The following is a 14,465-nucleotide window of genomic DNA, read 5'->3' on the forward strand; positions in this document are numbered from 1 at the left end:
ATTGGATTCTTTTGTTCTGCTCGAGGGGGTCGCCCTCATTCAATATGCCGATGACATCTTGCTGGCGGATGACACCCTGGAGTTGTGTGAGAAGAGTACGTTATCCTTACTCTCCTTTTTAGCATCCCACAATCATAAGGTATCTAGGAAGAAATTGCAATTCTGTAGACCAAAGGTGACTTATTTGGGTCACCTTTTGTCTAAGGAGGGACGTGCACTCACACCGGATCGTATCCAAGTAATTTTGGACACACCGAGACCGTCCACGCAGAAGGACGTGCGTGCATTTTTGGGCCTCGTTTCTTTTTGTAGACAGTGGATATTGGGGTTTTCGCACATAGCTAAGCCATTGTTAGCCCTCTTGACAAAGGACACGCCTATCCCAATCCCTTGGTCAGATGAGTGTGATACTGCTTTTCAGCAACTCCGGCAGGCCCTTTGTTCAGCACCAGTGTTAGGGACCCCTGATTATGCAAAACCCTTTTCGTTGTATGTGCATGAGAAAGATGGATGTGCATTGTCAGTTTTAGTGCAGATGCACGGCGATAAGCAGCGCCCTTGTGCATATTTTTCGGCTGTACTTGATCCTGTCGCCCGAGCATTACCAGGGTGTTTTCGCTCGGTTGCGGCGACAGCTGTGTCAATACGCCAAAGTGAGGGAATTGTGTTATCTCATAAGCTGTTGGTATTAGTCCCCCATGCTGTCGATGCCCTGCTTAATCAAACAAAGACGCAGCATTTGACCAGTGCCCGTTTAACGGGATATGAGTTGACGCTTTTGGCTCCTCATATTACGTTAAAAAGGTGCGTAACGTTAAACCCGGCAACATTGTTGCCATACCCCGAAACCCAGCCTGAGGCGCGGAAAGCGCATGATTGTATTCTCGTGACTGAGGAACAAACAAAGGGTCGTATTGACCTCCAGGATACGCCCTTTCCAGAGGTAGATGGAGAACTGTGGGTGGACGGATCATGCCTGAAGCTACCAGATGGTACGACTTCAGCAGCGTATGCAATTACCACATTACAAACGATAGTGGAGACAGCACGCATACCACAGAAATCAGCCCAAGCAGCGGAACTGATAGCACTAACACGAGCATGTGAGCTCAGTACAGGATTATGTGTGAATGTTTATACAGATAGCCGCTATGCCTTCGGAGTAGCGCATGACTTCGGCCTACTCTGGAAGGAGAGAGGGTTTTTAACGTCACATGGAGTACAGATAATGCATGGAGAGTTAGTTCACAATCTTTTAACTGCACTGACGTACCCAAAGAAAATTGCCATCGTTAAGTGTAGCGCCCATAGGAAAGTAGTTGATAAAGTTGGAGAAGGGAATGCGTTAGCAGATCGAGTAGCACGGGAGACTGCGATGCAGCCCGGTACTACTGCCATATATGTAGTGAAGTCACAGGTGGAAAGATGGCATGATGCGAAGGAGGAAGTGCGGGAAATGCAACGGACCGCTTCTGACAAAGAGCGGGAACAATGGGCTAGTGAGGGAGAACTGGATGACGAGGGCTGCTGGAGAAATAAGCAGATGGATAGATGGAAATTACCCACGGCTTTTGTACAACCTATGGTTCAGATGGCACATGGGCTAGCACATGTTGGAGCTTCCGCAATTGTGAAATTGCTTACCCAAGTCTGGGAGCATCCAGAGATTGCTAGCACAGCGAAGAGGGTGGTGCAGACTTGTATGATCTGCCTGAGGTACAACCCAGGAAAGGGTACTCGAACTCCAGCAGGAGGGTTTGTGACACCTACTGCGCCCTTCGAGGTTTTGCAGATGGATTACATCCAGCTTGAGCGCTGTAACAACCTGAGGTATGTTCTAGTAGTGGTCTGCGCTTTCAGCAAATGGGTTGAAGCGTACCCTACGAAAGACAATACTGCAATGACTACTGCGAAGTTACTGCTGAAAGAGTTCTTCCCTCGATATGGCGTCTGTAGACTTCTGTGGAGTGATAATGGGCCTCACTTTGTAGCGGATGTTATAAAGTATGTCTTGAAGGGCCTGGGCATCACCCAGAAGTTTCACGCGGTATTCCACCCCCAATCTGCAGGACTAGTCGAGAAGTATAATGGTACGCTGAAGCTTAAGATCGCTAAAATTCAAGCTTCGACGTCTTTGACTTGGCCAGACGCTCTGCCACTGGCATTATTGTCAATTAGATCGGTACCGCACTCTCGAACTGGCCTTACACCGTATGAGATTGTTTTCGGACGCCCAATGAATATTTGGGGTCCACCAAGACCTAAGGCTGTGTATGATGTACCTTGTGTAATGATGAGCGATTATCTGGCACAGTTAACGGATAACTTGGTTTCTATCCATCAACAGGTCCGAGAGGCGCTCCCTGATCGGTCTACCGGTGAAGGACATGGTCTCCGGCCTGGGGACCACGTGATGGTGAAAATATTTGACAGAACAAACAGCTTGGAACCGAGATGGGTGGGTCCTGAGCAGGTCCTCCTCGCAACGAGGACGGCTGTGCGAGTCTCCAACAGAAAGAATTGGATCCATTCCCTGCACTGTAGGAAGGTGCCGCCCGGATTGGTGGAACCTGCCGTGCTGACCGATCAACGAGAAATCTTGGCTGCAGAGACAGGCCGTGCTGCGGAGCCAAACGCCACTGAGGAGCTCTTTCCGGACCACGCGACTCCTGGAGGAAGGCGATATCATCTTCGACCAAGGAAGTGAGTTTTCCAGTACCGGGACATACTGTCAGAACGGCCCTTGGGTTAGTGAAACGGAGAGCCGATGAGGCAAGGGGGGGGGATCAGCCCTGCATTAGTGTAGCGACACCCGTCTTGGCCCGCTGGTGAAGAAATCAACCGCTGCCCAAGGGGAAGAGTTCTGACAGACTTTTAGTTTCAGGAAGATATTGGGTTTTATTTTTACTTTGATATGGAGAAAAAGAAAATCCTTTGTGCATTAGGGTTCATGTTGACAGTAGCCATTGTTGGGATAACCACATGGTTCGTGGAGGATGTAACTCCCGCTCGGAAGATTCTTGTGCTGACAACTCCGGTGCCTGAGGAGCACTACTTTTATACATTACCATATCAAGAGTTGAAGCATCGACAATCTTATTTGAACAACACTTTCATCCAGATGCTGCATCATACCCACGTTGCTACGAATGCTACGAACTGTTGGATATGTGGGATGATGCCAGCTCATCAGAAGAAAGGAGGAACGCCATTTATACCACTTCCTTTCTCTCATAATGGCTCTTGTACAGCATGGTATACTTTGCTTTTTGCCACTCGGAAACCGACAGTGGGACGATTGCTCTTCAGACTCAATAAAGAATGCCATCAAGACAAAAATGGGTATCCACAAGCGAATGGGAAAATTTGGGAGTTGGAAGAGTACCGACCAGACAATGAATCCATTCCCTACATCTTCACGAACACAAGAGACACTGTGGGAAAGGACAAATTTGTGATCCAAGTAGCACAAGCTCAAGCGGATCTGTGTGTCCAGAGTGTGGGTTTTATCCCTGTTGGTGTTAGTGATTGTATTACTGTTCTGAATATTGATGGGTTGAACAATAGTACCTTCTTGGCCTCCCATAATACGTACTTTGTGTGTGGAAATAAAGGTTATTACCGTCTGCCGGCTGGGTGGTCTGGGGTATGCTATGTATCATTTCTATTACCTCCTGTATTCCTAGCACCCGCATCTTATCATAAGGATCTGAAACTATTGAATAATGTGACTGTAAATAGGTATAAACGTACCTTATCAATTGATGATGTAGATCAGACTGATACCAGTCTGCAACAGTATATGGAGTTTAACTTAGGACTGTTTTTCTTTGTTGGAGCTGCCCTGAACAGTAGGAAGATCCGAAGATTAACAAGAGTGGTAGAAGCTGTGACAAATCAGACTGCTGCTGCTCTTGGGAATCTTACGGAGGAATTGCAAATTACTAGAATTGTTGCATTGCAGAATCGCATGGTATTAGACGTTATGCTAGCTGACAGAGGAGGAGCATGTAAAATTATTGGAAGTAGCTGTTGTGTGTTTATCCCTGATCATACGCCATCAGTTTATAATGCCATCAATAAACTGCATAAAATTGCAGCTGAGATCCATACAGAAAACGGCACTTGGTCCTTTTCTGGATGGTTTTGGGCGTTAATTACTGCCTGGGGATGGAAGGTTCTAACTGGTCTCTGCATTATTATCGCAGTTCTGTTTTCGTGCTGTATCTGCGTTCAATGTGGTCCCTTGCTCTGCTCATTATGTGTATCATTCTGTATCCCTGATAAGAAAGCTATTGCCGATGTTGCTCACCAAAAACGTTTAGCTAAAGAAGTTGAAGAAATGATGACAATTGACATACATGATGATTATCCTAACAAACCGGATGTCTTCAGTAAATGCTGAAAGGGTCGTCTGTTGTAAATTGAAACGACGATGTGATTAAGCATTTGCTGAAGACATTAATTCCCTTAGTTTAGATCATGTTCTCTCTGTTATGTTGACCGAAGTTTGGACTCCATTTTGTATTGTCATGCTTCCACGTGTTCCCCACAAGAAGAGTCCAACCTTTGTGTTAGTTGCTCTTGTAATCTGCCTAGTAACAGTCTATAAATAGCTCCTTTGTCCATCTGGCACATGCCCAGACTTGACCACATCTGTTATCAGTTAGCCTTGCTTGACCATGTTTTCGCGGGCCCAAGGAGTGTGTTAGCTCCGCCTACATATTGATTCAGTATTGAAAATGACCATAAATGGTAATGTTCTTCGGCCTCATGTTGTATCCACCCACTTATGAGCCCCTCTATTCTGTATAAAAGGGGACCATGTACGTAAGTTCTTTGTGCTACTCTATGCAATACTGAAGAGTGTTGTGTGGATTGTAGGACCACCCTTAAGGGTTAATAAATGCTGTCTTTGTACTTTGCAGTTTCCGTGCCAACTTCCTTATAGATTCCATTACAGGAGAGCGAACCCTTGTGTCCTGCGGGCCTAGCTGGGGCCTGTATTCATCATGGGCTGAGAGGACGCCTATCTGAACTGAGGACTCGGGCTGACCCTGTGAGCTGCGGTATTGGCCTTGTGGTGGTGCTGCCCGGCCGTGCTGCTTACCTTCGCCGCCGATCGCCCTGCACCCCGAGGGCAGTGTCCGTGGACCTCCTGCGGCCTGCTGAGAGGTACATACCTGATAATGATTTTAGCAGCCTACACAGCAACCCTGCACTCTTTCCTACTCCCTGCTGACGAGAGGCAACAACCTCGAAACACGTGTCCAGGGATGGCTAACGCTATTCACACTTGCACTCACGACACGAGCATAGGTGTACTCGCCGACGCGGACTACAGGGACCACAGTTCTTTGGGGTAACACGCAGGTAGGTCAGCAGTGTGCGACCATTTTGGATTTAGTTATTTAGTGGCTCCTTGAGCCGGGAGAGCCGACGGGCTCTAGGTTACGCACCTGCGTTGCTTCGAGAGGTACATACCTGATAATGATTTTAGCAGCCTACACAGCAACCCTGCACTCTTTCCTACTCCCTGCTGACGAGAGGCAACAACCTCGAAACACGTGTCCAGGGATGGCTAACGCTATTCACACTTGCACTCACGACACGAGCATAGGTGTACTCGCCGACGCCGACTACAGGGACCACAGTTCTTTGGGGTAACACGCAGGTAGGTCAGCAGTGTGCGACCATTTTGGATTTGGCCTGCTGAGAGGGGATTTGCATAGCGCGGCACCGGGGGCTGTGCGGCCTACCGAGGCTGTGCTTGGGGGCCGTGATCTGCGCGGCCGCTGGGGACCCGCGGACACTGATTGGGACCCTCCGCTGCATTCTGCCCGAGGCGGCTGCTGCTGCGCCCGGACCGGCCGCCTGGAATTATTGTATGAGGTGAGGCCGAGGCCCTGCTGGACCTTGTTGGACTTGGCCTTTCTCCCCCCGCCCCCAATAATAGCGCCCTGGGCGGGACGCCTCCTGCCTCGCGGGCGAAGACATCGTGGTGTGTGGCCCCCTGGGGTCCCCGGGCGGAGGAGGCTCATCGCGCGACTCTGGGACTACATGGCCTGCGGGGTGGGAGGTGGATCCCGATACTGGCCTCGCCAGCGAGCTGATCCGGACCCCGCCTGTGACACTCCACTCCGCGCCACTCGGAGCGATTATTGGCACCACATTGGATCGTGCACGCTTGCGTTGCTGTGGAGGGCCTCGGCTGGAACCTACCTCGACCTGCGCGATACGGCCTACTTCCACCGTCAGTCGTATAGGGGCCAGGCTCCATCTCCCGTTTGACTACTGCCGGAGGGTATTGGTGGGGAGTCCCCTTCCTCATCCCTCAGCCTGTCTTGCCCCTGAGGTCTACATTGCGGTTGGGACGGGGCGTGCCTTTCTAGCCGCGCCATGGGCCGCAGCGACGCTCGACAGTTCAGATTGCCTTTTGAGACCAAAAGAAACCCCACGACGACGCCGGGTGAGGGGAGTGGGCCTCCCGCCACCGAGCCCCCGGACGAGGACTGGAAGTCCCTGTTACTGGGCATGAAGCAGAGCCTGTCGACCATCGACTCCAAGATTGATACCATCAATACCCGACTGGACAGCGTGGTGGCCAAACTGGACAAACATGATGCCCGAATTAAGGAGACTGAGGACAGGATCTCTGCCCTGGAGGACGGCGCCGCTTCTGCGGGCAAGCAGGTGACTCAAATGGACAGGCTTCTCAAAATAATTGCTGACAAGAATGAGGACCTAGAAGCGAGGTCTCGACGCAATAACGTCCGCATCCTTGGCCTTGCGGAGTCCACCAATACTGGGAAAATGGAGGTCTTCGTCGAGAATCTTGTGATTGAGCTCTTCGGGAAAGACTCCTTCTCCTCACACCTCATCGTGGAAAGAGCACACAGATCCCTGGCTGCCCGTCCCCCCCCTGTGGCCTTCCCGCGGCCCATTATTGCGCGATTCCTTAACTACAGGAATAGAGACGCAGTGCTACGACGCGCACGGGAGATTGGTACAGTGCGATACGGTAATACAACTCTGTCTTTCTTCCCCGACTTCACGGCATCTGTGCAGGAGGCCCGACGGAAATTTGCTGTGGTAAAAAAGAAATTACTGGCCCAGGAGATTCCGTACGCCATGCTCTACCCTGCGAAATTGAAAATCTCTCACCAAGGCAAACAACTTTTTTTCCAACAACTGCAGCACGTGGAAGACTTCCTCAAGCAACATAGGAAGGACCTAGCTGGAGGAAATGCTGAACCACTGCGCTCTGGCTCGCCCTCACAGATGGACCAGCAGGACTGAACGCGTTTGTGGTGGCACCACGGTCTCTTGCTTATGCCGCTGCTGAACTTGCCCGGCCGGGACGACGCATATCCTGGTGAGGTACCCTTCTTCTACTGCTAATGCTCAAACTGGTCACTGTTAAATTTTGTGCTCGGTCACCCACCTCCGTCCCACACTGAGAAGCCAGGCATAGGGCTGGGTTCTCGTGGGTGTAAGTAGGGAGGTGGTTGGCAGGTCGGGCGCCCCTAGGCATTGTCCCCCCGATGGGCGAGCCCCAATGCACCCCCTCCCTCAGTGTGGTAGGGGTAGCTGTTCTACTCTTATTGTTTGTAGGGTTGGTATTGCTGGGGATGGGGAGGGAAGGGAGGGTTTTGTATACCCGGCTAGTTGGGGTTGCCGGTGTGGGTGGGTGTATACTCCGGCTACAATCTCAAACCACTGACTCACTAGTGACATACGTACGGAGCTGGAGGGGTGAGGAGGTTATTTGGGGAGTTTGTTTTGGTTGCTAAACTGAGTGCTATGTGAAACTACGTGCCATGAATACATGCCAACTGTTTTTGTGTCCGGGTAAATGGGGGACGTAGCAGACGCGCGACCAGCGTTGCAAATTCAGCTGGTCTCCTGGAACGTACGCGGTTTAAATAACCCGAGAAAGCGGAGACAGATCCTGGGTTACCTGGACAGGCAGGGAGTGTCTATTGCCATGCTTCAGGAGACGCACTTACTGCCGGGAGGGACCCCCTCTTTCGCATCACGCTGGGCTGCCTGCAGGGTGTTTTCATCTTACTCAACCTATGCTAGTGGTGTGACCGTTTTGGTGCGACGAGGGATGGGGTTTATACCTGCGGGAACCGAGGTGGGGGTCTTGTGGCAGATACTGCATGATCTGGGGAAAACTGCACTCACACACGATACTGTTTGCTTGCTACTACGGCCCCAATACAGATGACCCGTCCGCGTTTCTTACAATGTGGGGCAAAATACAAACCCTGGGTATCTCTCATGTCATCCTAGGGGGCGACTTCAATACCACGCTCAAACCCGTGATGGACAGATCACACCCGCAGCCGTCGCACTACACTCACACCCAACGCACTTGGTTACACGTAGTGGACGAACATCAACTGGTTGATGCGTGGCGGCACTTCCACCCCTCACTCAGACAGGGCACTCACTACTCTGCTGTACATTCCACTTGGGCTCGCATTGACTACGTATTTCTGTCGGTGGGCCTCACCCCATGGCTGGTCAAAGCGCATCATCTGGCTCGCACATTCTCGGACCACTCACCGGTTCTACTGTCACTACGCATACCCCTCGATTTGTCCCCGTACTTGAGCTGGCGCCTCAATCCTGCACACCTCACAGACTCGGTCGGAATTAGAGGATGACATAACAGATTTTTTTGAGCGTAATACTGACTCAGTCTCCAGCCTCACTACGGTATGGGAGGCATTCAAAGTTACCGTGAGGGGATGGTGCATAGCTAAAGGAGGAGGAGTCCTCAAGTGCCTGCGTGGAGAAGTGCGCAAACGGGAAACCGAGCTGCTGCACCTAGAATGCGAGATGGCACAGAACGCGCGAGATCATGGGGTCGCAGCGCAGCTTAGAGAGAAACTGAATGAATACACTGAAGCGGCTGCTAAGGAATGTAAGTTCCTGGGGAAACCTTTTGTTGCGCGGGTGTATGGCGAAGGTGACAGACCTGGTAGGGCATTGGCCTCCGCAGTCCGACCCCCTAGATATCGCAACTACATGGCCTTCCTGCTAGACGAACACGCCGTCCCGCAGCGAGATCTTGCGGCCCAACTCCGAGTCCTCACCGATCACTACACCAGACTGTACACCTCCCACAGGACGACACCGATTGCATTGCATGAGTACCTGGATGACACTGCAATTGCCTGGTTGGGCCCATCCCAGCAGAAATTCTTACATCATGAACTAGAACTTGATGAAATAAAGGACGCGATAATGTCCATGAAGTCGGGCAAGGCGCCGAGATCGGACGGGTTTGCCGATAGACTTTTACAAAGCCTTCATCCATGTCCTGGCCCCTATACTGAAGCAAGTGTACTACTCCGCTCTTGAAGGGGGTGTCTTGCCGGGTACGATGCGCGAAGCCCTCATCACATCTCTGTTGAAACCGGGTAAACCGCCAGAGCACTGTGACTCGTACAGACCCCTCTCTTTGCTGAATACGGATAGTAAAATACTGGCAAAGGTACTAGCTACGCGCCTTAACCTCCTGATGGAACGTCTCGTCCTCCCGGATCAGGCCGGGTTTGTCCCGAATCGGGCGACTTCTCACAATCTGCGCACGCTACAGGCGGTGATACAGGATATTGATCCCAGGTGTGAGGCTGCCGCGGTTTTTCTGGACGCCACTAAGGCGTTTGACTCCCTTGAGTGGGATTACCTTCTGGCCTTATTGGAACGGATGGGTATGCCCTTCAACTTCCTGGACTGGATCCGGCTGTTGTACCGTCGGCCGCACGCAGCGGTCCTGCTCAACGGGGCCCGCTCTGCTCCTTTTGTTATCCACAGAGGTACCCGGCAGGGATGTCCTCTCTCTCCAGTCTTATTCGCACTCGCTATAGAACCCCTGGCAGCCAAACTTCGGCAACATCACAAACACCGATCTCTTATTTATCCAGAGCGCCAACTACTTATTGAATTATATGTGGATGACATGACTCTGTACGTCCACAAACTGCAAGAGAACCTGAATCCGCTGTTGCGCGAGATAACTAAATTCGGAGCTATAGCGGGGATACAAATAAACTGGACAAAGTCAGCCCTGTTCCCCTTGACCGACAACACCGCGCAGTTCCCTCTAGATTACCCCTTGGTGTGGGAGGCGGAAGAGATAACATACCTGGGGGTTAGGGTGACCAGGAACCGGGAGGCCCTCATTAGAGCCAATTACGGGACTGTTATAGACAAACTCTCAGATAAAATCACCCACTGGATCCATCTCCCGCTGTCCATGGCAGGTCGTATCTCCCTGATTAAGATGGTGGTACTTCCCAAATTGTTATATCTCTTTACCAATATACCATATAGCCCGGGGGCATACTTCTTCCGGACCCTTAACTCCCAGCTGTCTCGACTTATCTGGGGTGGGAAGCAGGCCAGGATTGGGCTGCGGACACTTATGTTGCCCTATCACCAGGGTGGGCTTGATGTGCCTAGCTTTCAGCGATACTATGACTGTGCCCAGGGCCACTTTGCCGTCTACTGGTTCCACCCCCCCCCCTTTATGGCTCACCTGGCAGTGGAGGATGGGTTCATGAGGCCTGAGCAACCTTCCGGATATCTGTACACGGAGGCTCGAATGGGGGATCGTGACCCCACCACGGTGGATTGCACTGTGCGGGCCTGGAGACGCTTGGCGGGCTATATGGAAGTTAAATTCCTGTATTCTCCTCGTATGGTCCTGGCACATGACCCCAGGCTGAGTGTTACCCGCGAGGAACTTGGACGTAAACTGCTCACGCGTCTCGAGATTCACACGTGGGGCGATCTATATCACCAGGGAGGGTTCCGCACGGCGGCACACTTCTTTGGAGAAACTGCTCCTTCGGTAATGGATACATTCCTTTACACTCGGCTTTGGCAAAATATCAAGGCTATCACGCCTAACTTGCCGGATGAGCCAGAAACCGTGGCGCCCCTACATGCTCTGCTCCAGGCAACCACCCCGACACATGTGGTATCTATGTTATATAAACATGTGCAGGCGGCCCCGTCCCTCCCCTCTCTCAGAGCGCGGACTGACTGGGACAGCGATCTGGGAGCTCCACTGTCGGATGACCAGTGGGAGGAAAGTTGTTCTCATACTAATGCAGTGACCGGTAATGCCCGCCTTCGACTAGTTCATTTTAAATTCTTACATCGCCTCTACTTTACCCCTGCCAAATTGTACCGCTTCGGGCTCCGAGACAAAGATCGCTGTCTGAGATGCAGGAAAGCGGGCGGAGATTTCATGCACCTGGCATGGTCATGCCGGGCCGTGGCTACTTATTGGGTGGCGGTGTTCGAAGCCCTTTCTGAAATGATCGGGGTGGTTACAGCACCCTGCCCTAAGATTGCCCTGCTGGGCCACTCCAACCCCGCGGTAAAGGCGCATCGGAAATTTTTCGCGCTGGGACTTTTGTTGGCTAAGCGCCATGTGGCGTGCAGATGGGGGCGGGGGCGAGCGCCCAAGTTCAAGATTTGGCTGGCTACGATGTCAACCTGGCAGGAACAACTTCACAGCTAGCTTCGAGAGCGTCCTTGAGAGGCAGGAGGGGTTCTGTGTGGGATACCCCCAACTGAAGCACCTCAGGCAAAACATTGGTCTTGACTTCCACAGAAGGCAGCTAGAGGGCAAAGCCCTCAGACACCCTGCTCACCACCATAGCAAAAGATGCCCCTTCCCCTCTAGCAACACTAGGAGGAGTTACCAGGCCAGTGTCTTTTGTGGTGTACAGGCCATTGGTATCTGCCAGCTCCTCATACCAGTTGCCATCATCTGGACCAAAGGGTCTTCATGGGGATCAGGGTAGCTGTAAGAATCCTTAGATCCACCCCAGCCAAAATCTCCACAGGGCCTGTCAAAGAACAGAGGCACTGTGTCTGACCCGGACAGTCGTTGGGTGGTCCAGTCAGTGCCAATGTCGAACGACCCAGTTCCAGCTCGAAGTCAGAATCAGAAATAACTCTGAGCTTGGTGCCGCGCAAGGCACTGGCGGCACTGAGCCAGGAGAATGTTGTGCATTTGTGACTGGAGCCGGCCCAGGTTCAGGAACGGATACAGAGTGTCTGACCGATGCTGAGGGCGAACCCACCAGCAAAAGTCCAGTCGGGCACCACCAAGACCTGTGGGGCCCGAAGGGGCTCCGGAGGGGTCAGACTGCCCAAATATGAGGTGCATAGCTTCATAAAATTCTTTGAGTTGGGCGAGGGTCGCTCCAGGTCCAAAAAATTCAGGGAGGCACAGATTAATCTGTGGATGGAATATGGGAGCAAAGCCTCTACTTGTGGCATCATTTTCCATGCCTTAATCAATGGCTTCAACCAGTGCGGCGATGTCAAACGCTTATTAAAGTTTTCTGTTTGTTGGACTTACCCGATGAAGACGACCTATGAGAACGACTGCAAGAGCGGGCCCAGAACATTCCACGCGACCAGGACCTGGAGAGGTGCCGAGTCGGGCAGCCAGGAGCATCTTCTACCACTCCCAAATCGCCTTCGGATTTATGGTGCCACACACGGGACAGCGCCTAGTCGTAGTCTGGCGCTGGGCACCAAAGATAAACCAGATGAGGGTCTGTCAAGGATATTTGCCAGTGACAGGCCCTACTAGGTTAAAAACCCACTTGTTTCTTAGGAGAAATCACTAGCATTCTCGGAACAGTATGCTAAAAGATAGCTGACAAAAATGTTGAAAAAAAGTGGTTCGAAATTGACCAGGGCAGGTAGTTCTTCAGGATCCATGACATTTAAGTGAAAAGAAAGGAACTTGATTAGTGGGCTGCGGAGGAGCCTATATAGGCACTGCGCACATCGCATCTGGTATAGACAATGCCTAAGAGACACGGCCGTTTGACGCCACCTACCAGTGCGCAGGGATATTGCTCAAGATTTTCGGGATCTAGTCTGACACCTGGGGGATAGCCTAATGGTAAAGAATCTGCAGGTAGAACTCTCCATCAGATCTTTCTGTTTTATAGTGGTCAGTCCTCGACGCTGATAGCACCCAACCCGATCGACATCCAAAGTGAGTCTCCTCAGGTATTGTGTTACAGGCCCACTAGTATGCCTCCATGCTCATTTGCTCTTGATGGAATTCTCCACCATCAACCCCAGCTGTCAATGTGACAAAGCTACTCAAAATATTACAACCAAGTGGATGCATGGTCCCACTCAAGCATGGTGTCGTTGTGTATCAGAGAATAGGATGCCCATGTGAATACTAGCCATGAGTACCACTCAGCAGCGCCTTCTTTCAGACTTAGGAAGATCTACCGTACCTGAAGCAACCAATGCAGAGGCCAGATGAGGAAGGATAACGCCACAAATCTGGATGAGGCCCATGCACAGTTCATAGGAGAGCCCTCTGCATGATTCTCGACGTAGAGTGATATTTCGGTTTTAACAGCATGCGTCATATGTAGGTGAATACATACCCCTGGAATAAAGTTTATTACACTGCAATTTGGTGTGGTTCTGCCCTTCATATATTCGGAGGACTTAGATTAAAAGTGTTTTGCATGGATTAATGGCTTTTTTTTAGCATTTGTACGCCATCTCACTGCAATGAACACGTCTCTTGCAGTAAACCAGGGGAGTCAAAAATCTATATATGGTGCACAGGCAGTTAAACAATAAGAAGACACAGGCAGAACAAAGTTATTACCTGCAAAGTCTGCTCTTTAACAAAAAAAACAGACCTAGGTGCATGCATCTAAAGCTTCAATTGTCAGATCATCTTCCCACATCGCCACCCTGCTACAACAAAGAAATGCTAGTATTTAGGCTGAAATGTTAGGTGAGCTGTAACTTATGGCACATTAAAGGCACCTAAAAACTAAGATCAAAGTTGATTCTGCAGGTCGAAACCCAGTTTCAACAGTCTGTATTAAAGGTCGACACAAGATAATTTCTTACCTTCAAGAAATAATCAAACAGTGGCTTGTATGTTTTTCCTTTGAGAGCAATACCTGGAAACCTAGAAGAAAAAATAACATATTGACCAAGAAAGCAAGGCCACAACAAAGCAACAGTTCTAATATAAAACTTATGCGCAAGTCAATTTGAGGTCGAGAAACAACACATAACCATCTTTTGCATACATTGTTTTCAACAGTTGTACTGCATTGATTTAAAAGATAATAACCTGAAGGAGGATGCAGAAAATTGCCATCTATGAATTACTTCTTGCATGCAATTCAGCAAAGACACTGGTGTTATTATGCTTAGGTTAGCTATATTTCTACAGTATATTGCATTACTGAAAATTGTGCTTTTGCAAAAGGTTTTTACTAATGTAAATGTATTTTTATACACTAATGACATAAAATTCACTGGCTGAATTCTACATGCAGGGAATCTCAAATTATTAGACCACATTCAAAAGAGCATGGTGAAGGAAAGTGCTCCTTTTTGACATGGGCGTCCCCACTTTTTCCTTGGAA

The 14,465-nt window shown here is 50.5% G+C and overlaps 1 protein-coding gene across 1 annotated transcript in view; it reads right to left on the reverse strand.

Annotated features, from left to right (window-relative positions):
• IARS1 (isoleucyl-tRNA synthetase 1) overlaps positions 1–14,465 on the reverse strand; it is a 645,156-nt gene that overhangs the window by 462,527 nt on the left and 168,164 nt on the right. The window contains exon 9 of the mRNA XM_085624880.1: positions 13,939–13,999. Coding sequence (XP_085481006.1) covers positions 13,939–13,999 — 61 coding nt within the window. The remainder of the gene's footprint in view (positions 1–13,938; positions 14,000–14,465) is intronic.

This window comes from Triturus cristatus, chromosome 9 (genome assembly GCF_964204655.1).
Source record: "Triturus cristatus chromosome 9, aTriCri1.1, whole genome shotgun sequence".
Taxonomy (NCBI): Eukaryota; Metazoa; Chordata; class Amphibia; order Caudata; family Salamandridae; genus Triturus; species Triturus cristatus.